Raw genomic sequence first — 24764 nt, forward strand, 5'->3', positions numbered from 1 at the left:
TTTTCTTTTTTAAATGTTGAAAAGGTGAACAGTGACCAACACAAGTAATACTCTAGCCTGGCTACTACACCACTAGAGTGAAAAGCAGGTTCAAAGAGGAGGAGGAAATTAATAGTTTAATTCAGCAGGCAACCTTCTATACAACACCAATCTAAGAATTTGGAAATGTGGATACCCTAGGGAAGAATCATGCCCTGTTTGTGGATGGCTGCAGGGAAGATCCAGCAGGAGCTATTGAAGACATTCATAGCTACATTTGCAAACTTCTTGGGGAGTGTAATTTTATTTCTACTCGAGTAATTCTTCTGCATCTTCTAATGTTTAAGCATTTGTCTCTGGCTCTTGAGAAGAAGTGAGGGCTGGAGGTCGTTTGTCTGACCTTCCTCTCGCACTCCAGCACTGCATTCAGAGCGGCCTGGGATCAATAGCTGGGAGAAGCTGTTGCACTCTCCGAGGCAAATAGTGTCATCTTTCTGCATTTGTCTCTTCAGGGTAGTACTACAGCAAAAAACCATGCTCAAAATAAGTAGGAAAAATTACCACAGGTTCATAGTAAAGGTAACATTAATTGTAGGTTATTGGACTTTCAAAATGAATGCTGATTAATGGCAAGCCCAAGGCAGGCAGGAACCTGAGCTGAATTTCGGCAGGCTCATTTCATGCTCACGGCAGCTGTCGCCACATGGGGAATGTCATGGCTAGGTTTGGTCAGGCCCATCTCATTTTGTGCCCCCTTCCAAGCCTAACTCAGTGACACTCTGGGGGCACATGAACCCTTTCAATTAAAATTAATTAAACTCTGCAAAAGCAGTCATTTTGTGTCTGGCCTGCTTCTCTTCCATCAGGGAATGGCAGACACATCACTCAGACCAGAGCAAGCACTTCCAACCTATTTTTTGAGCAGCCTTAGCCAAAAATAGCATCTAATGCTCTGATAATTGATTTACTTTTTAATTTTGATGGCACTTGCTTAGGTTTTCCCTGCTCGTGCTTGACTGCTGCTAAAGTCTCCCCGCTCCTCTCTTACACACTGAACAAAGATGGCTGTGAGCTAAACTTCAGAATGTCTCACATCTGATATCCCTCAGGGTAAATGAACTAACAGTTGTGACAGCTTCCTCCAAAGTGAATTTTGCCATTGAAGAGTGAGCTCGTTTATCCTGGATGCATGTTTTTATTGATTGGAGCTGAGGACAGGCACAGTCAGTTCTCACTCAATTCTTAAGGAGAAGTTTTCTGCAGACCAGTTGGGTAGAAACGGCTGCTGTCAAGAGCAGTGTCCTAATCCAAGGCTCCAAAGCGACAGCTGAAGCAATCCTACTTGTCTGCAGCCTTGGGTCTTGGGGCAGAGCACTGGGACTACTTATATTTCAAGAATTCAGCAATCATTTCAACATAGGGCCTGAAGAATAAATCTTATGAAGAGCGACTGAAGGAGCTGGGTCTGTTTAATTTGAAAAGGAGGAGGCTGAGGGGACACAATGCTGTCTACAGCCACCTGACAGGACATTGTAGGGAGGCTGGTCTCTTCTCCCAGGTAATTAGTGATAGAACAAGAGGAAACAGCCTCAAGCTATGACTGGAAAACATTTTTTTTACCAGCAAGAGTGGTCAGGCATCCGAATGTGCTGCCCAGGGAGGTGATAAAGTCACCAGCCCTGGATGTGTTTAAAGGTGGTTTGGATGTGGTGCTTGGGGCTATGGTTTAGGGGTGAACCTTGTAGAGTAAGGTTCTCAGTTGGACTTGGTGATCCTGAGACTCTCTTCTAACCTGAATGTTTCTGTGATTCTGTGATAATTGGAGTAAGTATCTTGTTTTCTGTGATGAAAAAAAAAAAAATCTCTTTTTTTCCCCTCCCTTTTCTTTTTTTCCATGGAGATTTTTCTCTTTGAATGCTTAATTCAGCTGCAGCATTTTAATAACAACCTTTTGCATAAGCAATCCATGCAAGTGGCAGTTTAATTTGGAGGTTATGTAAGGATTACACAGGGTTAGGTGTAGTGCACCTTATCTGCATGTCATACATTTACTGCAGCACATCTTCTGCTGGGCTTCACAGCAGCGTGGTGTTTTAACAAGCATGATATTATTCATAAACCACGGAGAACTGGCACCTCGTTCTGCATTTCAGCTATCAGATGAATTATTGATCACCAATCTGACATGAACTGAAAGGGAAAAATTGTTTCTAGATGTCACAGGCCTCCCAGGTAACAACAAATGAAGAGTCTCATCTCTACAGCATCTGCTGGTCTAGTCCATATGGCGCTTGAAAGCTCACCGTGCGTCACAGCTGATTATAGACTCGGCACATGGGCTGCTTCCTCATGGCTTCCAGCTTCCACGTCTCCCTCCAGCATCTGAGAAGCCTCACGTGGGTTCTACCAGCTGGAAGAAAATACCAAGTGGGAGCTGTAGCTTGCTATTATCTTTGGAAAGGAATGGTTGCCTAAAGTGCAGGGAGAATGACACTAATCTCCTTCATGGTTTCTCTGCGTGTGACTCCGGTCCTGGCAATTGGGAGCTCATGCAGAAAGTTGGGCATGAGCAAAAGTGCTGGCCTGAGAAGCTTCCTTTATCCAAACTGCTTGATGCATAAACACTTATTGATCAGCTTTTGAGAAAGAAAACATTTAAGGTTTGGAAGTACTGTAGTATTTGCTACAACATCCAGGGGTCTAGTGTTGTTTAATTAATGCAAGAGCTTTGCCTAGCTAGCTGAAAAGCACTATGTATCTGTATGAAAAGACTGTGACTGCCCAGACAAAATATAATATTTAGAAATAATATGACAAAAATGATAGACTGCAGCACAAATATGTTTTGAGATATTTCTAGGGCGCTGATGAGTTTCTATTAGCTAGTTCCTAGCATTTATGACTACCTCTGAAAGGCAGGTTATGGAGAACGTTAACATTCCACGAGGCTGATTGACAATAATTAGTTTATTTTAAAGGGAAAGAAAGAAGCATGGGATTGTTGCAGCTGACTAATGTGAATTAAAAGCTAGATAATCTTTCCTGCAATTATGGGGATACAATGATTGCCGTTGTCAGAGAAGAAAACACACTCCTACTTTCAAGGATCATTGTGTAGGAAGAGCTCTGCAAGCCTGAAATGGAAGCTCTGGTCATGGTCTCCAAAATTACAGTTCGTAGTAATTTTATGCAGAAGCAAGACTTTTGAATACTTAAATTATAGCTTGTTTGTAGCAAGGTATTTACCAGCAAATAGAAGCATCTTATAAACAGCACATGAGTCATCTTGGTGTTCATTTTGAGCACATCGAAAATTTAAATTGCCACTGAATTATTCTTGTGTTGAGAGGCAAGGCTTAGAAACCTTCAATTCATACTTCAAATGGAAATTATGAGAGGAAAAATGTGCACATTTGCCTTTCAGGGGAGAGTATTGTGAGGGGTACCTATTGCTTTTTCTATGGCTTTGCCTGCAGGCTACACAAGCAAGGGCTAACAACTCCCAAGTGGTGTTTGTGGTCCTCTTTAGAAGCATTTATTACTGGTCTTTGCTGGGACAAGGGATAGAAATCCTATTTTTGCACTGAAATTCCCCTGGATTTTTACAAGCCACCCAATCTATCCTTAAAAAGCTTTAAAACAATTAGTGATAAAATCTAAACCAAACAGAAGTCTGTCAGCTTCTCTGTTCAAAGCACTGGCCCAAAGGAAGCAATCCAGACATGACTGTCAGCAAGATAGCAACTGCTGGGAGGGCTACAGCTCGTTATTAAAAGATCAGTAGTTTGATCAACATCATATTGGATTACTCAAACTTCAATTACATGAGTACCTAAGGGCTTTAACTGGGATTTATTAGAAGTCCAACTTGAAATAAACCGGCCGTTGTTACACACCAGGTCTTTGAAAGACCCACCTGAGAACCTTGTTGCAACAGTTCCTGTCCCAACACAGATTCAATGTCAGCCAAGGAGTTCAAAAACAACTAATAAAAATGGAGCAATCAAGTGATTAATTTGATGTCATTTTTAATCTCAGGAATAAGGTAAATAGGAAGAGGGGGGTGGGGGGGAAATCTGTGCCTGGTGACATTGTTCATTAGGATCCAGGTCTGGCAGTTGGCATGGATGGATTTGGGATGTGTTAACGACACTTCTTTCTACTTGTGGTTGGATCTCTGCAGAGTCACGACCAATACATGTCATAAGGAAGCAGAGCAGGAAAATCTGTGTAACGTGCTGTCTTTTGCTCACTGGTGATTTATGATGCAGATCAGCCTGGAGCTGTCATAGTTCCAATGGGGAATCAATGTTTGTGACAGCTTCTTGAGGCGGCACCTTATGAACTCATGGCTGGAGAGCAATGTCAGGGAGCCAGATTTTACAGATTGTGCTGTGGTCTTGTCCAGATGAGATTGGCAGAGAGATGGAGCTTGGTGTTTGAATGGTGTGTTTCCTACCCCTGTTTTCCTAGAAGCCTTGTCATGGAAGTGCACTGCCAGCATTGTACACATTTCCCGTGCTGAAAACGCTGTTCTGACTGACGATCATTTCCCCAAACCAATTATTTCCAAGGTTGGTTTATGTTCCAGTCAGATTGCCAGACAAGTCTATCTATATGATGTCTTCAAACCTTTTACCAACCTAAGCAGGACGTTTGTCACAAATAGCATTCATGTTTCCAACCAGCAGAATGTAGGTACTGTAAGCTGGAAGCGTCAGCTTATGAAGGTGTTTTCATGATGATCATTTTCTTTCGCATATTTTACTTACTGTGTGTGGAAAAGCCATTTCTCTCTGCATTCTATGGCAGTGAAGACACTTACTGGGCTCAGCAAGTGGGCATTAATATTGCTGCTAACAAAAACTAGATGTTCTCATCAGATTAGTCATTTTCTCTCTTTTATTCCATAACTGTTTTTTCAAACTGTCATATCCTGCCGAGAGAAGATGCTGATGGCCCAGCTTACAAACCTCTTTAGTATGTCTCAGATTTTAATCTGCACAAGGAGTTTGGGCTATATCATGCTGGTGCTTATTAAATACTGCTTATTAAGTACATCTCCTCATGGAGATCCTTTCCTCCTTTGCCACCCTCCCACCTCCCAGCGTGACCAAACTGAATTGTGCTGAGGAACTGTATTTAAAAATTGATAGCCCACCACAAATTTTCCTTCTGCCCCATGTCAGATACACTTGGGAGTGTTGCAGTGAAGCTGCTGATGCTAGTGATCTCAAAGCCTTTCTCCTAAGCAGAAATTACACTACACTTTAATTACTTGATTTCAGCCCATACTGCTGTGGTGTGCAGGCAAAATGTCCATTTCCAGACTCCCTGTTCCCAGCTGGGGTGCTCACAGAATCCTAGAATGCTAGGGGCAGGAAGGGACCCCAAAAGATCATCTAGTCCAACCCCCCTTCCAGAGGAAGATTTCCTAGAGCAGATTACACAGGAACACATCCAGGTGGGTCTTGAATAGCTCCAGAGAGGGAGACTACACAACCTGCCCTGGGCAGCCTGTTCTGGTGTTCTGTCACCCTCACAGTGAATTTTTTCTTTTTTCCTCATGTGTAGATGGAACTTCTTACGCCTCAACTTCAACCCATTACCCTTTGTTCTGTCTCACTTCTTTTCTTCAGGAAACAGTAAAATTAACGAGGCTATTTTCTTCAGTACATAAACAGTTTTAAAGATCAAGAGTCACACTTTTTTTCTGGATTGTTACTCCTCAGACAATACCCCCTTGTTATTTCATGCAGCCATTCACTTACCCTGGCACCAGTCTTCTGCCAGGAGTCTATGCCCATCTGTGTGGGTTTCATATTGATGTGAACTGGAGTCATCAAGGGTGCACACTTGCCAAAGTACCTATTAGTATAACCCCACTGCGGCAGCTGGCAGCTATCAGTCCTCCTTTTTGCCTTTGCTGAGATTTACTTTGCTACTCCCAGATTCAGAAATGGATTGTTCTTTTTGTTTTGTTTTGTTTTAAAGAGTAAGAGTGGAGGGAAAAAAGCAGGGATCTGCTTTGTGAAAAGCTGGAGCAAAGTGTTTCTTCACGGTTGTGTGAAAGCGTCACGGTGTTGTGTGAGGTCGGTCTGTGAAATTATCATGTTCCTTACTTTAATCCTGTACCCTAATTTTCTTGCAGATATCTGGCCTCAATAATTGCTTGAAACTCATATATATATATGTATGTATGTATGTATATCAGTGTGTATATTTAATGAAGAATGCCTTGAAACTCTAATTAGGGCTGCTTGACTCTAAAGCAGTTTACATATCACAGGCTTACACAGCTATCAAACAGATGCTTCTCTCTTTTTTTTTTCCCTTCATTCCACTGACATTTTCATTTTCTCTGCATATTTTGAGGACTGAGCAGTGATGTGTTTTGACTCCTGAGGCTACAGACGATATCAAAATGAGGATTAGAAATGAAGCTTTACCTGTCAATTAAGTTGTTAAGCTTGTCCTCCGCAGTGTCTCTGCTTTCAAACGGCCTGTTTATTGAATTTGAAATAGTTTTCCTCCTTGACCTTGTTTAAATTGAATGGACAGTTCTAATTATAATCCTCAGAGTTTTCAGCTGCAACATATGGTTTGCATATAGAGTTGAGGATGAAGGGCTTTTGGCTGTTTATTGAGCTAAACCACTGCTAAACATCTCGGGAGAGATTGGCATGTCAGGCATTGAAAGTAAGCAGAAGTCGGCAGTATGGATATTGGCCGTTTTTGTCACTCTGTTGAGGGACATCTGGGAAATGAGCTGTGATTGCAGGGTCCAGTGACTGGTGTGGAATAAGGCCACCACTTTCAATGGTTGTATTGTGCCAGTCTTCACATGAAAATTATATTAAAAAAAAAAACAAACCACAAAAAAACAAAAGAAAGAGAAATGTGAAAACCCTTAAAAAGTCTCAGAGCATCTCTTTCCCTGGTATATTCCTTCTTCCTCCCAACAGTGAATTGAAATTTGATAGGTGACAGGAAATGGCCTCAACTTGCCCCAGGGGAAATTTAGAATGGACATTAGGAGAATGAATATTACTGAATGAGTGGTCAGGCATTGGATTAGGTGGTGGAGGGGTTTGAAAAATGCCATAGTACCTCGGGGCATGGTTTAGCGGGTATTGGTGGTGTTGGGTTAACAGTTAGACTTGATCTTAGAGGTCTTCTCCATCCTTAATGATTGTATGATTCTATTCTATGAAATAACCAGAATCTTTGGCAAATCAGTGTCATTCTTTCAAACCATCTGTGGCTTCTACTAACAGGGTTGTGTGACATTTCACAGCAATTTATTCATGTATTTATTCTCCAATAAGGCCAGTGGCAGATCGGAAAATTAAATCCAGGTCTTTAAGACTTGATCCAGATGGATTGTCCCTTTCAGAAGTGCTTACAGAAGTCTTCTCTCCAGAGGTGGGTATTAGGGCAGCTGGCACTGGGTGTGTGTGCTGGAAGCAGCTCCCTGCCTTTCCCCTGCAGCTGCTCCAGGAATCTCCCCTACAAAGCAAGAGAAGCCTCTGTTTTCTTCCCTCCTTTAAAAGAGTCTTCGGGAAATGCATCTCCCTTCAGACCTGGACATAAATATTTATGACCTAACACAGACATAGTCACATAGATGACTCTGCTTCTTGGTGTTGCACAGTACCGTGGTCTCTGTCCTTTGGTGTTGTCAATATAAAGACAGATAAACCAGGGCTGAGAGAACGAACACCCAACCTAGGCACTGTTAGAAGTCATTGAAGCTACCTGGAAAAACATCTGAAATCTAGGGCAAGGTATCAACTACAGGGTTATAAAATTCCTCTCCACAGTGTGACCGAATCACTGGGGAGGTCTAAAGGAAGGTGACAGAGTGAACGGCAGTGAGGCCAGCACAAATGGGGTTTTCATGCCATCGATTTTCAGGGGAAGACAAATAATCAGGTAACTTGGAAAGCCTGTTTCTGTGCATGGCTAATTGGACAGCCCTGCCAAAACAGGTGCTGGTTAAAGCTGCTTTGTCCTTAATCCTGGGCAAAGAAGAAATGTAGTGGAAAACTCACTGTGCTAACAAGGGTCCTCTTTCATTGTGGAGTCGATTCGCAGGGACTAAATTGGGTAAGGAATCTCTTAACCATGCCTTTTAACCAATCTCTTCTCAGATGTGACATGCTCCTTTCAGGACAGCTTGCTGAAGCTATACCATTAATTAATTTTGTTGTTGCCAGCTTGCCTCAGACACCTGTGACTTACTGAAATTTAAGTAAGCTTCAGCAGCAATTGGAGCTAACCTGGGTGACTTTGAACGGGAGCAGACAATGGATGCTCATATAATCCATCGGAGGGGCCAGGAAAGGGCAGCAACAAATAGCTGAGGAGCAAAAATAAAAGCCTGGGAGCGCTAACAATTCAAAATGACCCAGCTGGCTCTGCAGGAGCACATTTATCTGTGCTGAAAGCTGTTTCACGAAGGTGTTTTAACATCAGGTTCTAGCAGACCACTCAAAAGAGTTTGTAGCATATTTATGCCTTTTTTTTTTTTTTTTGGTGAAGCATTAAAAAAAGCCCTGGACTAGAGGGATTGCAATTTAAAATCTCCCAGCTATCAAAAACTGCTCTTTTCCCTCTGTGCTGCTCAGTTCTGCTTAATGAAAAGAGAAATGTGTTTTCTACTAAACTGAACAGAAATTCTCCTTTTTTCTGTTGAATTTTAGGCTTTGTTGTTTTGATGGAGGGGTTCTTTTTTGACCAGAATTTAAACTCATGTTTTTGTTCCTAGAGTCAAAACTAATGTCAAACTTCCTTCTCTGTGGAAAAAGTGGGCAAATATTTTCCTAGCAACAGGAGTTTCAAAACTCCTCCAAACGAACTTTCAAACCTTGAAGACCACTTTAGTAAAATGGGAGGCTTCGATTTAAAGCCTTCTGCTTCCAGAAGCAAATTGTCACACTTAATAGCAAGTACATTTGTGAGTGAATTCATGCTGGCTGTCAAATTAGGGACATTTTCAAACTCAAGACTTGAGGAGCTGATGTGAGTTAAGGGAAGCTGTGAGCTGAATCTGTCATAAATTTATCTACTTACAGCAACAGAGGCTCTTATTTTATGCTTTACTTTTACTTGGACTTTGTGATCAGTTTATGAATGGTTGGGAACCAAACCTGTTTCCCTTTCTTCTCTTCAGTTTAGAAATTATTTTGTTTAGAAACAGACTAACGTGTAAAATGTGCCATGTAAATTAGTGGGGGAAGACCATATGATATTTTCACTCCGTGACTTGTGTGAAGTTTAAACATCCTTTGGAATATAGAGAAGAGACTAATCACAGCCCCGTTGCAAATAACAGAAGGGAGAGCACTGTCATACAGCTTTGTTGAGCTTAAATATCGTGTGCAATAGCAAACAATAAGGGAGTTCTCATGTCAGATGTACTAAATGATCTGCTGCTGAAGAGACGAGGAGAGCGAGTCAGGGCAAGGGAGTGGCAAGCCAGATTCTGGTGGTTGCTTCCAAATAAATGTTGAATGGTTTCTCCCCTCACCATCATTTTAAATACAGCCACTTGAGGTTTCTCATTGTGGTTCTTTCTTCCCTGTTTCTTTATCAACATCACTGCTGACTAATCCTCACAATATTGTGGGTACCAATGAGACCCACAGAGCTCCCTGGGTTGAGAAGAGGCAAAACTCTCATTCTACTGCATTGTAAGATAATGCTGCAAAGTGCAGACCCTGCCTCCTCTTTCTGCCCGTGACCACCTTTTTTTTTAAATAAATATATATATTTACTTTTAATTATTATCTAACTTTAAAACCATCAGCAGAAAACATCCTCTAAGTAAATGCAAGTAAAGTTTTGTATTTCCCTACTTCTGCATCCTTTCTGCGGGGAGCTGGGAGTGATGTGGTGACTGGAAAATGGACACACATGCCAGCCATTCCAGTTTTCTGCAGTATTTCTTTAGGCATCTGGTAAAAAGGACCTAGTTATGCTTCTGTGGAAGTCATCTGGGCCACATCCAAGGATGGTATGATGGTGGCTTGGGAGGAATACAGTGCTTTTAAAAGTGAATCACGTTAGAAAGAAGAGCAGGCTTGCCTTTCAGTGCTTTTGCAGACACTTTAAGATGTGGAGTGGCAATTGTCCTGCACCAGAGCCCAGATGTGTGCATATGCCTACAGTGAGTCATGGGTGCATCATTGCAGACCTGTGGGAGAATGCGTGATGCACTGGTCATGGGAGCAGTCACTGCAGAAATTGCTAGATAGGTTCCTTGGCTGAAAAGGACTTAACAGCAAAGAGGAATTGGGACTGCATGTTGTGCCTGTCCAGTGGTTACAACAGACCAGCATTTCTGAGTCCCTCTGGAGGCTCATGATTGTTCAGGTATTTATGTGCAGGTTTAAGGATATACTTAGTTTGCTTACAGCTCTTTCTTACATAATGTGGCCAGAAAAGAGGGGAAAGATCATGAAAATGAAGAGGATACTGCAAATAGTCATAACTGCTGCCACCAGAATTGTTTTGGGCTTCCCCCCCCCCCCCCCCCTTCTTTTGCAGTTTAGTTCTGCTTGTTGTTTACATTTCTTAATGGTTTAAGAAGCTAAGCTGTTAGTAGGGAATTAATCTGGCAACATCTTGCTTCTTTTTGTTTTCTTTGTAGAGAAATGATTGCAGGTTCACTAATTGTCTGTGTTTAACACTGCTGTCAGTTTATTTCTGAGGAACTGATTGATCATAGCTGTTCTAAAAATTTTAGTAATGACAAGAGAAAAGCAACTGATGTGATGACCCTGAATTCCAAACAAGCAATCACACATCTCTCTACTTCAGCAGGTTTTGGGCAGGGAAATTGGACTGTTATCAATGTGGCCCATCAAATCAATCTGGGACAAACTTGCTTGAAGATTAGCAAAACCCCCTTTCATGACTATGAAGGACTTAAAAATCTGTAACTTCATCAGCAGGATCTGCCCTTGGGAAGGTCACAGGGCTGGCAGTAGGTTGTACATTTGTATGCCACAACCTCTTTTCCCATGTTTATGTCTTGCGATGTTGCACCCTCTTGGGATGGAGGACAGGTCAGTGCTCAGTTGAGATGTGAAGAGTTCAGAGTTTAAATGCCTGGACTTCAGGAGCATGAAAAGATAAAATAGGTGCATATCATGGTGACCAAAATACTCTGCTCCTGGGAATACGTAGGTCCGGTTCTGGAGTCTCTATTACAAGAAGTATATGGACATGCTGGAATGTGTCCAGAGAAGGGCCAGAAGGATGATCAGAGGACTGGAGCACCTGTCCTATGGAAACAGATTGAGAGAGTTTGGGCTGTTCAGTCTGGAGAGGAAAAGGCTCTGAGGAGACCTTGTTGTAGCCTTCCAGTATCTTAAGGGGGCCTACAGGAAAGCTGGGGAAGGAGTTTTTAGGGTGTCAGGGAGTGATAGGACTTGGGGGCAATGGAGCAAAACTAGAAATGGGTAGATTCAGATTGGATGTTAGGAAGAAGCTCTTCAGTATGAGAATGGTGATACTCTGGAACAGGTTGCCAAGGGAGGTGGTGGAAGCTTCATCCCTGGACGTTTTTAAGGCCAGGCTGGATGTGGTTCTGAGCAACCTGTTCTAGTGTGAGGTGTCAGGAGGTGTTAGGTAATAGGTTGGGCTTGAGGATCTCTGAGGTCTTTTCCAACCAGGTTGATTCTGTGATTCTGTGAAATCCTCTGTAGTTGAGAAGGAGGATAGTCACACACCAGCCCTGCTCGATTAACCCAGCAGTATAATCCGCTTTGCAAGGTAGCCTTGGGATAGCCCAGAGTTCTCATTTCACCTCTTGTTTCAGCAGATTGCACTCCCTCCCTTTTGTGGAGATGCAGTTGCTTTCATCACCATCTGACTTGTGATAAGACAAACCATAAGTGGCTGAGAATTCAGGTTATTTGGATAAGCAGCCTAAAATTGTCACTACAGAAAGTTGAGCACATAGGTGTTTCAATGTGCTCTGCAGTGGAACCTAAGCCAAATTTAATTATAGTGCATTGTTGAACAGATACAATCTTCCATAATATTCTACAACTACAATAGAATGACTTTGTATTTCTGGATTATTTTTTACTTTGTTAATTTTTTTTTTTTTTTTTTTTGGTAGCTTTATGATTCTAGAATAATCTTCTGTTTCGAGAGCCATTCCCATGGAGAAAAAGAAATGGCTCCTCCTGTACCTATAGCAACATGAGCTGTTGCTTTCCTGGAACGCATGGACTTCACTAATGTAACAATTTAAATGTAAAAGTCAAAAAAAAAAAAAAAGTTAGACTTCTAAAACTTTGAAGTGCAGTCCAAGCATTTAGATTAGTGTCTGCTTTGCAGACTGCTCCCTAGACAAAATAATTACAGCATTTCTCTTCTGTAACTGGGGGTGAAGTTGTTTCCTGGCCTTGAGATGTAGGAGACATTGAAAGGCGACTGCACATTGCTTTTTTCTTGATTATATCTCTCATACGTGGAGGAATCTTTCAACATATAATCCTTAAAATATTGATCTTGCAGAGGAAGCCTGGGACTAGAAGGGATCGTCTGTCATCAAAGGTGCCACTCTCGTGGCATCCTGGGAAGACGGTGGTGGAGTTGTGTTGCAGGCTCATTGATCTCACCTCCGCTTTTCCGTCTGCCTGCTGCAGGGAGTCTCAGGGTGGGGCTGGCATAGCTTGGTACGCACGAATATTTTAGGGTCTCTTAGTTTTCAGTTAATTATATTTCCTGTCAGCAATAAGATTGCCTTATGGCCCTTTGAGATGTGCTGGCATGAGGGAAATGCCGGTGAAAGAAGCGCTGGAGCTGCTGGGTGCAGAGCTCCCTCACAAACCAAATCACTTCTTTAAACATTTAAATGAAGACTGACAAATAGAGCTAATTCCAAATGCTCCCTTTTATTAGCTGGACTGGTTTTGCAGTTTTGTTTTTTTTCCCCCCTTTTTGTAAGTGCTGATATCCTAACTGTAAACTGTATTTGGTATATTAGAGAAATTCTGCAGCTGATTGTAGCCTATAAAATTTATATACCGATGCTCCCAGCATTTGAGTTTATTGAGGTATAAATACTAGAACGTGTTGGACTATATAGTTCAGCTGCTGTTTTGTTATGTTTTTCTGAGCCTTTTTTTTCCCTCTTCTTCTCCTTTTATTTCTGTGATACTCAAGACAAATAGTTTCCTGGGTTTGATTTCATCCTGGCGTTTTCCAGCAGGCTATTTCTTAGCGGTAGAGAATTCAGCAAGATGAATAACATTCTCTGTTTACCGTTTACATTGTAAAAAAGCAAAACTTCTGTTTAAAGAAAGACTGTTCCAGATGTCTCCAGGCAGTAGGAAATGTATGTAGTATACAGTGTAATAAAAGAGCAAACACAGCAGAAGGATTAAAAAGTGGTGCATGTTAGCCAACGGTCTGAATTTAAACACCGGGGTTGCTGTTGACTCACATGCTCATATTAGGTGAGTAACATTTGCATGTGAAGTAATAACATTTAACTTTAAAAATACATTTCCTTAGGACCAGGAGATTGTGCATTTCCAAGTCATCTTTTAAAACTTCCTTTTTTCTTCTATTTTTTCTTTTTTTTTTTTTCATTTAATTTGGATTAGATTTCCTAAAAGGGAATAAACATAAAACCAACCAACCAAAAAAATAAAGTAGTAAACCATGAAAACTAAATGCAAAACAGATAGATCAAGATCAAAACTATAAAAGCCAGACCACTTTTTCCTCAAGTGTAATGTAGAGGGAGGGGAAAAAAAAACCCAGCTCTTTGTGTTGCTGTGTAGATCTCCACTGCCAGCTCACTGTCCCACAGCAGCAGCTGCAGGGTTGCCTCCTATTGCAGCCACTCTTATTCTTTCAGATCCCAGTTTTCTCATCCGCACCTGCTTTGCTGGGTAGATCACACAATTTACCAGGTTGGAAAAGACCTCTGAGATCATCATGTCCAACCTATCACCCAATACCATCTAATCAATGAAACCATGGCACTAATTCTTGTTTTAAACATTTCCAGTGATGGTGACTCCAGTATCCTGGGCAGCCCATTCCAATGGGCAATATCTCTTTCTGTAACAAATTTCATCTTAATATCCATCTTAAATCTTTCCTGGTGCAGCTTGGGGCTCTGTCCTCTCCTTCCATCACTGGTTGCCTGGGAGAAGAGACTGACCCCCACCTGGCTACAACCACTCTTCAGGTAGTTGTAGAGAGCAATAAGGTCTCCCCTGAGCCTCCTCTTCTCCAGGCTAAACACCCCCAGCTGCCTCAACCGCTCCTCACGGGGCTTGTGCTTCAGACACCTCACCGGCTTTGTTGCTGTTCCCTGGACATGTTCAAGCAAGGAGAGGACAGACAAATTCTAGGCAAACACCTATCAGGTGAAATTTTATCATGTAATGGACTGACTGACCCTTATTTCCAATGAATTCTGTGTCAGTGTTCAAGGTAATGGTGTCAACATGCTCATCAAATGCTACTTACAGAAGCCCAGTGCTGCTGAAAAGGTTGTTATCAAGTACTTTGGCAATTCAGTTTTGTAAGTCTGTTTTACCTTTCACTGTTGGCTTAAACTCTTCTTGATCGTTGTTTATCATTGTCCATGGGTTTCAGATGAAATGTTACAGCAGTATTCTCAGGCTGGTTCAATGCTAGTTTCCCCTCTTCATTTAACTGAGCGTAGTCCCCTAAGATGTGAAACATGGCGAGACACCTGGTTAAGTTCAGAAAAAGTAACACCAGGAAATCACAGCAGTTTTCTGGAAGGTCATCTGAGATTATGCTCTGGAAAGGTCAGGTGAACACAAGGGATGAGAGTCACAGAAAATGTGGCAGAAAATTGTCATTCTTTTCAAAAGTAATATCTAAGCTGTGTGTATTCAGTGGTTAGGTAATGTTGATTGAGAGCCTGAGCTCTGCTCGTGTGGCTTTTTTCCATTTATGTCAGTTGTATGTGCTCGGACCCTCAAGAGCACATGCTAATAGGATTAAAGGCCTGATGCAAAAGGAAATTGTCACACAGCAATTTCTTCTGCATAAGCCAGATGTTTGACCAGGGGTGCCTACAAGTTTACCCTAATTCTGTCCCTGTGTTCTTCCCTTGGCCCCAAGGAAACAGCTGTGTCACAGATCACTCCAATTAGCAAGGACTTCAGAAGTGGAGGCTACACAGGCAGTACCTGCAGGAAAAACACCATTAACAAAAGAAATAAATCCCAATTCTCTTTGCTCTGTTTACAGCACAGGAGCAAAGTAAACAAAACCCCAGCCTGAGCATAATGGTTGCTTTATGTATGAGCTATGTGCTGCCAGGAGAGCTCAGGGTATGTCTTTGCTGAGCTGTTTTGTAATTCTCCTCACCTGCCTTCCTTCTCCAGATGTGGATGAGTGCATGGTGGTGAATGGTGGCTGCCAGCAGGGTTGTGTCAACACACAGAGCTCCTTCTATTGCCAGTGCCAGGCGGGATTCAGGCTGCACGCTGACGGCCGCACATGCATAGGTAAGTGAGTGATAACAAGCACTTCAGACACTTCAAGACATGTTTCTCTATGCTAAACCTGTCTTTGTGTATGTGCAAAGGCTGGTAGCAGTGGCCAGCCTGAGTTTTGACTGATTCACAAAGGATATCATTACCCATTTCTGTCCAAGCAGCTTGAGAGAACTCAGTCATTTCCAAGTTTTGTTCCTTGTTGGGGTTTTTGTGTGTGAACAAGGCACTGGTGGTGCCCCATGTTTCTGTGATGTAATCTGGTGAAATTTTCTTTTGGTTTGCAGCAGGTATTAAAGAATCAGAGGGGTCTTCATTTCAGATGAAAATATTTCTTGAATTCTGAGCATTTTTAACTTATGCCACATCTCCCTGCATGTTCCACCACTGCCCTGGGCTTGTCTGCCCCCATTACTCTCCTTCTTACTTGGTCTCCTTGCCTTTTATTTTTTTTTGCCTGAAGAGGTACAAGCAATCAATAGTGAAATCTGGCAGAACACTGCTCTTCTGATTAAGCAGTCCCCAGAAATGCATCTTGTGTCTTCAGTGATGAAGACATACAAGATTGCAGTTGTCACTTTCAGGTAGGTTCTTTACTTACTGTAGGTGAGCGTCTCCATCTGACCACCTGGGCTGCTATGAGCTTTCCTAGATGGTGGCCTGGGCAGGGGCAGAATGATGTCATTAACTGGGTTGAGAGGTGAGATGATGAGGTAAAATCCCTGTGACTGTGCTACAGTGAGCAGAGCAGAAAATCCTCCTGGGAGGATCAAGAGCAGAAGCCAAGTTTGTGAATTACTAATATAATTTTGAGAATATGGTGCTATGGATTGGTAGCTAGAGAGGAAGCTCTGAAAGGTTAACAAAATACTTAAGTTTGCACTCAGAGGTCTTCCTAAGTTTCCAGTGAGTGTGTGAAGACAAGACCTATCCTTCATCACTTCAGCCTTTGCTGTATGCTGAATTTTTAAGGTGAAACAGTAATGCAAAATTGTCTTCTTGGGTCTGGTTTATATTTTACTTATTAGACACAATGAGAAGTGTGGAATGGGATCAACTGAAAACTCCTCCAAGGCATATTACAGGAATGTTTGCGCTAATCCTTTCAGCTCACGCAGGAGGTGCCCATGCTTGTGAAGCTGAGAGTTTTGAGCACTTTTCCTGAGATTCTGCTGATGCTGTGAGCTGATAATTAGGGTTCTATAGATTTTAAAAAGCTCCTTGTTCCCACAGAGGTTCTATCCCCTTGGATCCATTTCTCTATCCATATCTTTAAAAGACTGCACTGCTCCTGAACATTATAGATAAAAGGGGATGGGGGAGAGATAGGATGCTGAGGAAGAAAAGTCTGAGAGATCTGGGGCTGTTTATCTTGGAGAAGAGAAGACTGAGAGGGGATCTTATAAATGCTTATCAATATCTAAAGGGCAGGGTTGAGAGAATGGGGCCAGACATTTTAGTGGTGCCCAGCAATAGGCACAAACTACAACATGTGATGTTCCATCTGAACATGAGTAAAACATCTTTTCCTGTGAGGGTGGTAGAGCACTAAACCAGGCTGCTCAGAAAGGTTGTGGAATCTCCTTCTCTAGAGAGTTTCAAAACCCAACTGAGTGGGATTCTGGGCAACTTGATCTAGCTAGGTGAACCTGCTTTAGCAGAGAGGTTGGACTAGATGATCTCCGGAGTTCATTTCCAACCATTCTGTGATTCATCCACTGAAGTCCTGTTTGTAACATCTCAGTTAAAACTGATACTATTTCCCTTGCTCATTCAGCAAAACCCTTTCTGCACTCCTCTGTGATGCCCCCAAACAAAACAAAAGACAGCACATGAAAACAAATAAGAAAAGGAGATGCAAACCAAAGTGATCAGATTTCTTTAAATCAGTTTTAAAGAAATCAATTCCTGAATGCTTACAGAGTATGAGCTGGCTGCAGGTGGCATCTCAGCAGCTGTTCTGCTAATCACAGAATCATTTTGGTTGAAAAAGACCTGAACAATACTCACAGTTGTGCTGATAGACATCAGCTGCTGGTCAGAGGTATCCTATTTCAAGAAACAAGCAGTGGAAATTAGTAGGAAGAGGGTGAATATGATCCCAAAGCCTCATACCCTGGTTTTCAAATTTGGGTGAAAAAGCCACTGATCTGCAGCCTGGAGTTTATCTCATGTGTGGTCATGTAATGAGAGCACTGTGGAGCTCCACAGTTCAGCCCATGACATGACACCCACTGATGTGCCGGTGGGGGAGAGCATTAGCAACTTTGCCATTAAAAATAAACCCTGTGTTTGTCAGATTGGACTCTGAGCCCTAAATAGATGATTCTGCAGAGTTCTCTATGCTGATAAAATAATAATAACAAAAAAAAGAGCAAGCAGACTGTCCTTGTGCTGCAGTTCAATCAGTCAAGTTGTTGAATTCTGCAAAAAGGATTAAAATGTTCTCTCTTGTGGGAAGAAGAGGAGAAGAGGACGTAATTTGTTTCAATTTTTAAGCCTGACTCTAGGTAATATGAGAGGAACAGTCAAGTGTGGTCAGGCTACATCTGCAGAAGTTCACTCACAGTTTGGTCATTGTTTCAGTTCTTGCATAAAGCCCCTTGGTTGTGCTTAACATCAGCCAAATATGTCATCAGTCATTCCTGGTATTATCACAGCAATAAATTTACTGCTGCAACTTGTATACAAGCTGTACCAGTGCTCAAGCTGTGGGAATAATGGTTTTTATTTAAAGAAGTTCCCCTTTTAGGTTTGTTAGGATTACCACGTACAGAGACTTTTGGTGGTTTGGAAATCAGCTGCAGTTGATCATAGAATCAGAATTATTAAGGTTGGAAAAGACTTCTAAGATCATCAAGTCCAACCATCAACCCAACACCACCATGGCCACTAAACCCTGTCCCACAGTGCCATGTCTACACATTCTTTTGGATGCCTCTGGGGATGGTGATTCCACCACCTCCCTTAGCAGCCTGTTTCAGTGTCTGACCACTCTTTCTGTAAAGAAATTTTCCTAATATCCAAACCAAACCTCCCCTGGTGCAACTTGAGGCCATATCCTGTTATTACTAGGGAGAAGAGACCAACCCCCACCTCACTACAACCTGCTTTCAGAGAGTTGTAGAGAGCAATGAGGTCTCCAATTAAGTCTAAATGTTTTCTTGATTATCCTAGGTGGAGGAGGAAGAGTGGGTAAGGAAAAAAAATAAACTCAAATTGGCTCATACTTAACTAGAAACAGTAGTGGGTTTCTGTACATCAAAAGAGAGAAGTTTCTATCCCTGATCAGATATGACTAAGGAAGACCCAGAAGTGAAAGATGTGATATCTGAGGTACCTTAGTCTTATTTTCAGCTGTGGTGGAGAGGAAATTTTATACCGAAAAGGACTAAAGTGGCTTTTGGGCTGGAACACCTCTGCTGTGAGGATAGGCTGAGGGAGCTGTGGCTGTTCAGCCTAGAGAAGAGAAGGCTCTGGGGGAACCTTAGAGCTGCCTTCCAGTAAGTGAAGGCATCCTAAAACACTGGAGAGGAACTTTTCACAAGAGTGCCTAGCAACAGGACAAGGGAGAATGGTTTTAAGCTGTGGGAGAGTAAGTTTAGGCTGGATCTTAGGAAGTTCTTCAGGACAATGGTGGTGTGACTCTGGAATAGGCTGTCCCAGGAGGCTGTGGATGCCTCCTCCCTGGGGGTGTTCAAGGCCAGGCTGGATGAGGCCTTGAGCAGCTGATTCTGAGAGGCAGCCCTGCCCATGGCAGGGAGGTTGCAGTAGTTCATGTCTAAGGTCCCTTCCAACCTAAGCCATTCTATGATAAACACCAAAAGCAGGCATTATGGCCATTAAATGACTTTACCTGTGTAGTATGTAAATCCTTCCGTGTACACAGAATAGGAAACTTTGCTCATGGCACAAATAAGCAAGCAGCTCAGTTTGGAGTTGTCCTAGCTATGAAGGTTATCAGAAAGTAGGTTTTCACTTTGCAAATACAAGTTTTTTGCAAGAAGTTATTAAAGATACTTAGCACAATGCTCAGTTCCCTTTGCACTATCTCAGAAATTATCGAGGAGAAGCTGAAATAAATCCTGAGAAGAGAGACAGGAGTAAGCTGCAGTGAGAGCTGCTATCATGATAATGGATCTACACAATACTGAGTGGAGGATATTGAGTCCAGTTTCAGCTGTTTAGACAAGACACCAAAATAAATGGATATAATAAGCTCTCATGCATTGGAGCACAAGACGAGGACAGAGAGAAGCTTTTTGTACAGACCAGCAATCCAGGAGTGCTTAGCACTGGGATGGGGGCACTGACTGCTTGCACTGATCATTGGGGGTGGAGTTAGCCTCTTGTGCTGCACCAGTTTGTACACTCACTTTTAAGCACTTGTCTGATAGAGAAATAAACTCAGTAATGTGCCTCTCTTTTGACCTAGCTCAGCTAAGCAGAACCTCCAGTGCTTCAAACAGGGCTTGCATTAACAATAATATTTCTTCTGCACTTTTGAGGATGTAATGAGCTCTCCCACATACCCAGAATAAAGAGACTGTGCTCAGAAATTAGCTGTTTATTCAAGGAATAAGAATCAAGGATTCCTTTAGAGAGGCTTTTCAGATGAACCCAGCCCCGTTTTCTGTTCTGTTCATTCTTTCCACGTCTTCTTTTGCTTTTTTGGCAACTCTGTGTTTCTGGGAGCCAAAGTGCCAAAATCACTTTTGAGAGGAAGCAGATTTTGCAGCCTTGATGGCTTGGAAGTCTCCCATACATAAGGAAGTGGATTGATCTTCTTGTAAGATATTCAGCTTACATCTGAAGAGTCAAAAACCTAAGATAAGCTACTTTCTGGTGTGATTCTGTGGAGGATTACTGAACTGGTGTCACAAGCTCTCTTCAGCGAGTCTGGTCCTCCTACCACATCATCACTGCATGTTTGGGATCCTGACTAACTGCATTGCTAGTGTGAACCTCAAAAGGCTTTGAAGAAATCAGTTTGCCATTCCTCCTGCTCTCGTTAGAAACTTCTACTCTTTCTCTAAGGCAAACAACCTCTAAAATGGGTTGCCTTGTTCAGTGAATAGTGAGTGAAAGTAAAACTCTTTCCTCTCGAGCCTTTTGATGATCTCTGATACTTTGTGCCATGCCAGAATCTTGCCTTTTTTGATGCTCCTTTTCTTTCTTAGATTTTTGGTCTCACAAATTTTGCTCAATATTGAGTTCATTTTCAGATGTATGTGCCAGACTGAACACTCACTGCAAATGAGCTAATTAGAGTAACCAAAGGTAATGTTGTCCAATTCTGGTCTGTTTTTAATGCCTTGATAACATTAATGTAATGAGTTTAACTTCATTAAAGTTTAACCATAAAGTGTCTGGAAGGCAGAAACTCTAAACATGCTTACTGTAGTATTGGGCTGTGGTGTTGAATTGATGTAAATTCATTGTCTTCACTGCAGTTTGAGCACCTAGAATTGAAAGCAGACTCTTTAGACCACTATTCATCTCTGGTGCCAACTGTTATCTTTGATGACTGCCTTGCTGCAGAAAAGCTGTTGATGCAGGGTTTTATGGAGACTTTCACACACCAAGGCTCTTCAGAGAGGAAGTAACAAAGAAAATATCTCAAATCTATAATCTATGTTTTTCCACCTAAGTAAAAGCACAGCATGTCTGAAGTTACATTTCTTCTCATTAATAAGGTTGGATTTCAGGTGGTAAAAAACACAGGTTTGAAGAGGCTGCGTGTTCTAACCCCCTGGTTGCTGTGTATACACCTAACTGTGGCTTCATACTCAGGGATTTTGTACAAATATAATCATTGTTATGAAAAATAATGGGCTGAGAAATTTCTCAACCATGGGCAGATCCTTGTTGTCTCTGCATGATGCCTCCCACCACTGTCCCTTTTCCTGCAATGCCACTTTCCCTGTTCAGCATTGCCAAGCATTGTCCCTGGCAAAGAGCCTGTCAGAACTCTACAATCTCTATAGCAGGGCTGGTTTTCTACCCAGCTTCAGGAGCAAGTCTTTGAAAGCAGAGGACATGCTGTATTTCTCCCTGAGCTCCACACATGTTTATAAATACATAAAGGGTGAGTGCCAAGAGGATAGAGCCAGGCTTTTCTCTGTGACAGGACAACGGGCAATGGGTGGAAGCTGAGGCATAGGAAGTTCCATGGAAACAGGAAGAAGAATTTTCACGGGCGGTGTGACAGAGCACTGGAACAGGCTGCCCGGGGGGTTGTGTAGTCTCCCTCTCTGGAGCTATTCAAGACCTGCCTGCATGAGTTGCTGTGTGACCTGGTATAGGGGATCCTGCTCTGGCAGGGGGCTTAGACTGGGTGATCTCTTGAGGTCCCTTTCAGTCCCTAACATTCTCTGCTGCTGTGATCTGCTCAGGCTTCCAGCCACAAGCCTTTTTGAGAGAGGTGGAATGAAACTCATGACAGGGCTCTCCCTTTTCCTGATGCAAGATGCGCTGCTGGTGCCTGGCACCTCAAGCACAATCCATCCTGTTCCTTCCCCAGTGGCTCCTCTTGTGGAGTCTAGCACCTCCTCTCATGTAGCCCATATGATGTCTCTGCAGCAGATGTGATGAACCTGGCCATGGCTACTCTGGAGTGATCCCTGGTTCCCCAGCCACCATCAGAGCCCCATGCTGGGCCATGCTGCCACACTGGTGCAGGCTTTAGGTATGGGAGTTTGCATCCATCTCGTTGTGGCTTCAAAGCCTCCAACAGTCTCAGTATGACAGGTTGCTGCTTATCTCCCCTTCCATCCAAACTGGCTCATGCCCAGAAAAGGAAGGAGAAAATGGCACTCTTAAAAATCGAGATGTATTTTCTGTCACTTGGAGCTGATTGAAGGCGGTTTTCATCTTCTGAAATGTTTTCATCTTATTTGAATATTCTTGCTGAAAAACAAGCCCTTAGATAAAAATGTGCAGCAGGCTTTGAATGTCTGAGGTCTTCTGTATTCTCTGGGGGACTGGAGCTGCTTTCAAGTTATGTTGCTGACCGGGCAGGAGGTTTGCAGGCACAGGTGGAGCTCAGAATGCAGGGTCAGGGCTAGTATGCAGTGAGGTGTCTCCAGGCTGCTGCTGTGTGTGCATCCATGATCATGTATAAATTTGCCTTTCTTTTTGTCTGCTGAACTCACACCTGACTGCACAAACCGCGGGATTTGCTCATAGGTAACACAGGCTGAAATGCATCCTGCAGCAGCTTTTGTGGCTAATGTTTCCTTAATGCTTGTTACAGATCAGTGAATTAATAGGAATTTTCCTACAGTAAATATCAGAGCTCTTTGCTGACTTCATTGGGTCCAGAGTTTCATGCTTTCCATGAGGGACCAAATAATCGTCCCAGCTCTTCATGGAGAGCATAGAAACATAGAATTGTTTTGGTTGGAAAAGATCTCTAAGATTATCAAGTCCAACTGTCAAGCCAAGACTACCACAGCCACTAAACCATGTCCTGAAGTGCCATGTCTACATGTTTTTTGAACACCTTCAGGGGCAGTGACTCCCTGGTCCAATGCCTGACCACTCTTTCAGTAAAAATCTTTTTCCTAATATCAAACTTAAACCACCCTGGTGCAAATTGAGATTATTTCCTCCAGTCCTATCACGAGTTAGTGGGAAGAAGAGACTGACCCCCACATGCACTACTCCATTCAGGGAGCCATAGAGAGCAACAAGGTCTCCATTCAGCCTCTTCTTCCCCAGACTAAACAACCCCAGTTCCCCCCAGTTGCTCCTCATAAGATTTGTTCCCCAAACCCTTCACCAACTTCATTGCCCTTCTCTGGGCATGCTCCAGCAACTCAATGTCCTGGTCCCTCAAAGCTGATGAGGGACTTTTTAGGATGTTAGGTAATGATAGGACTAGGGGGAATGGAACAAAACTAGAAGTAGGTAGATTCAGATTGGATGTTAGGAAGAAGTTCTTCACCAGGAGGGTGGTGAGACACTGGAACAGGTTGCCCAGGGAGGTAGTAGAAGCCTCATCCCTGGAGGATTTTAAAGCCAGACTCGATGTGGCTGTAAGCAACCTCCTCTGACGTGAGGTGTCCCTGCCCATGGCAGCAGGCTTGGAACTATATGATCCTTGAGGTCCCTTCCAGCCCTAAACAATTCTATCATTCTTGTAGTGAGGGGCCTAAAACTGAAGCCAGGATTTGAGATATGGCCAAATACTTTTGTGCTGTTAAAGTACAGATGGCTGTAGCCCTGCAGAAGCTCACACTTCCATCCATCCATCCCAGGAACAGGCTCAGGAGCTCCATGTTATTTTTACATGCAGTGCGTGAATAGGTGTGGGTGTGTGTTAATGTCTTTTGGCAGGAGGAGAAATGTTTCTCCAGCGGCCAGGGATGCACATTGAACAAAAGAGAATATTAATTTGTCTGGATAAAAGAAAGAAGCATCTTTTGAGGTGTACTGAAGAGCCTCTTGTTCCTTGTGGTTTACTTTGGAAGCTGGTCCTGCAGAGCTTGTGACTCCAGTCATTTGCAGCTTCCTGTGCATGAGGCTGAGGAAATCAGCCTGAAAGACGATTGTAATTAGTATTATTTTACCAATTAATGATACCCCCAATAACCAAAAAAAACAAAGAGCAAATGCTGGTAGGGCTGCTCTTTTTTTTTCAACTATTTCCCTCCTCCCCCCCACCCCCCCATACCTCAGTGGATTCTGGAGTGCTTTGGTGCTGTCAGATCAAAGGGTGGCTGTACTTCAGTCAGCATTAAAGCTCTTAGATCTCACCTGCCTTTCGTCGATGTGGGACTCTGTGTCAAACAAGCACCACGAATAGGCTGGGGAGCAGTCACACAGGGGATGGGGACAGGTGGATTTGCAAAAGCTGTTTGCTGAGCTTTGTGTGGTTTTGCTGTCATTTATGTATTTAAAATAAGAAATATGTTGCTTGGGTTGCTGACGTGCCTTCCTTCAATGCTTCCATGGCTCCAGCCATCAATTCCTGCAGTGTTAACAAGGGAGGCTGCGAGCAGCAGTGTGTTCAGCTCAGTGAAGACCACTACAAGTGCCAGTGCCAGCCAGGCTTCAAGCTGAAGAGGGATGCCAAGTCCTGTGAAGGTAAGTCATAGAATCACAGAATGGTGGGAGTTAGCAGGGATCTCTGGAGATCATCTAGTCCAACCTCTCTGCTAAAGCAGGTTTGCCTAAGTCAGGTTGCACAGGGACGCGTGCAGCTGTGTTTTGAATCTCTCCAGAAAAGGGGCTCCTCAACATCTCTGTCATCTTCAAACAAAATAAGTTTCT

The 24764-nt window shown here is 42.8% G+C and overlaps 1 protein-coding gene across 1 annotated transcript in view; it reads left to right on the forward strand.

The window, feature by feature from the left end:
- The window catches only part of LOC137444370 (multiple epidermal growth factor-like domains protein 6), a 246621-nt gene that overhangs the window by 139869 nt on the left and 81988 nt on the right, over window positions 1-24764 (forward strand). Inside the window, exons 6-7 of the mRNA XM_068144947.1 lie at window positions 15378-15500; window positions 24453-24578. Of these exons, the coding sequence (XP_068001048.1) occupies window positions 15378-15500; window positions 24453-24578 (249 nt within the window). The remainder of the gene's footprint in view (window positions 1-15377; window positions 15501-24452; window positions 24579-24764) is intronic.

Source organism: Melanerpes formicivorus, unplaced genomic scaffold (genome assembly GCF_026170545.1).
Source record: "Melanerpes formicivorus ecotype bairdi unplaced genomic scaffold, bMelFor1.0.p_v2 SCAF_12, whole genome shotgun sequence".
Lineage (NCBI taxonomy): Eukaryota > Metazoa > Chordata > Aves > Piciformes > Picidae > Melanerpes > Melanerpes formicivorus.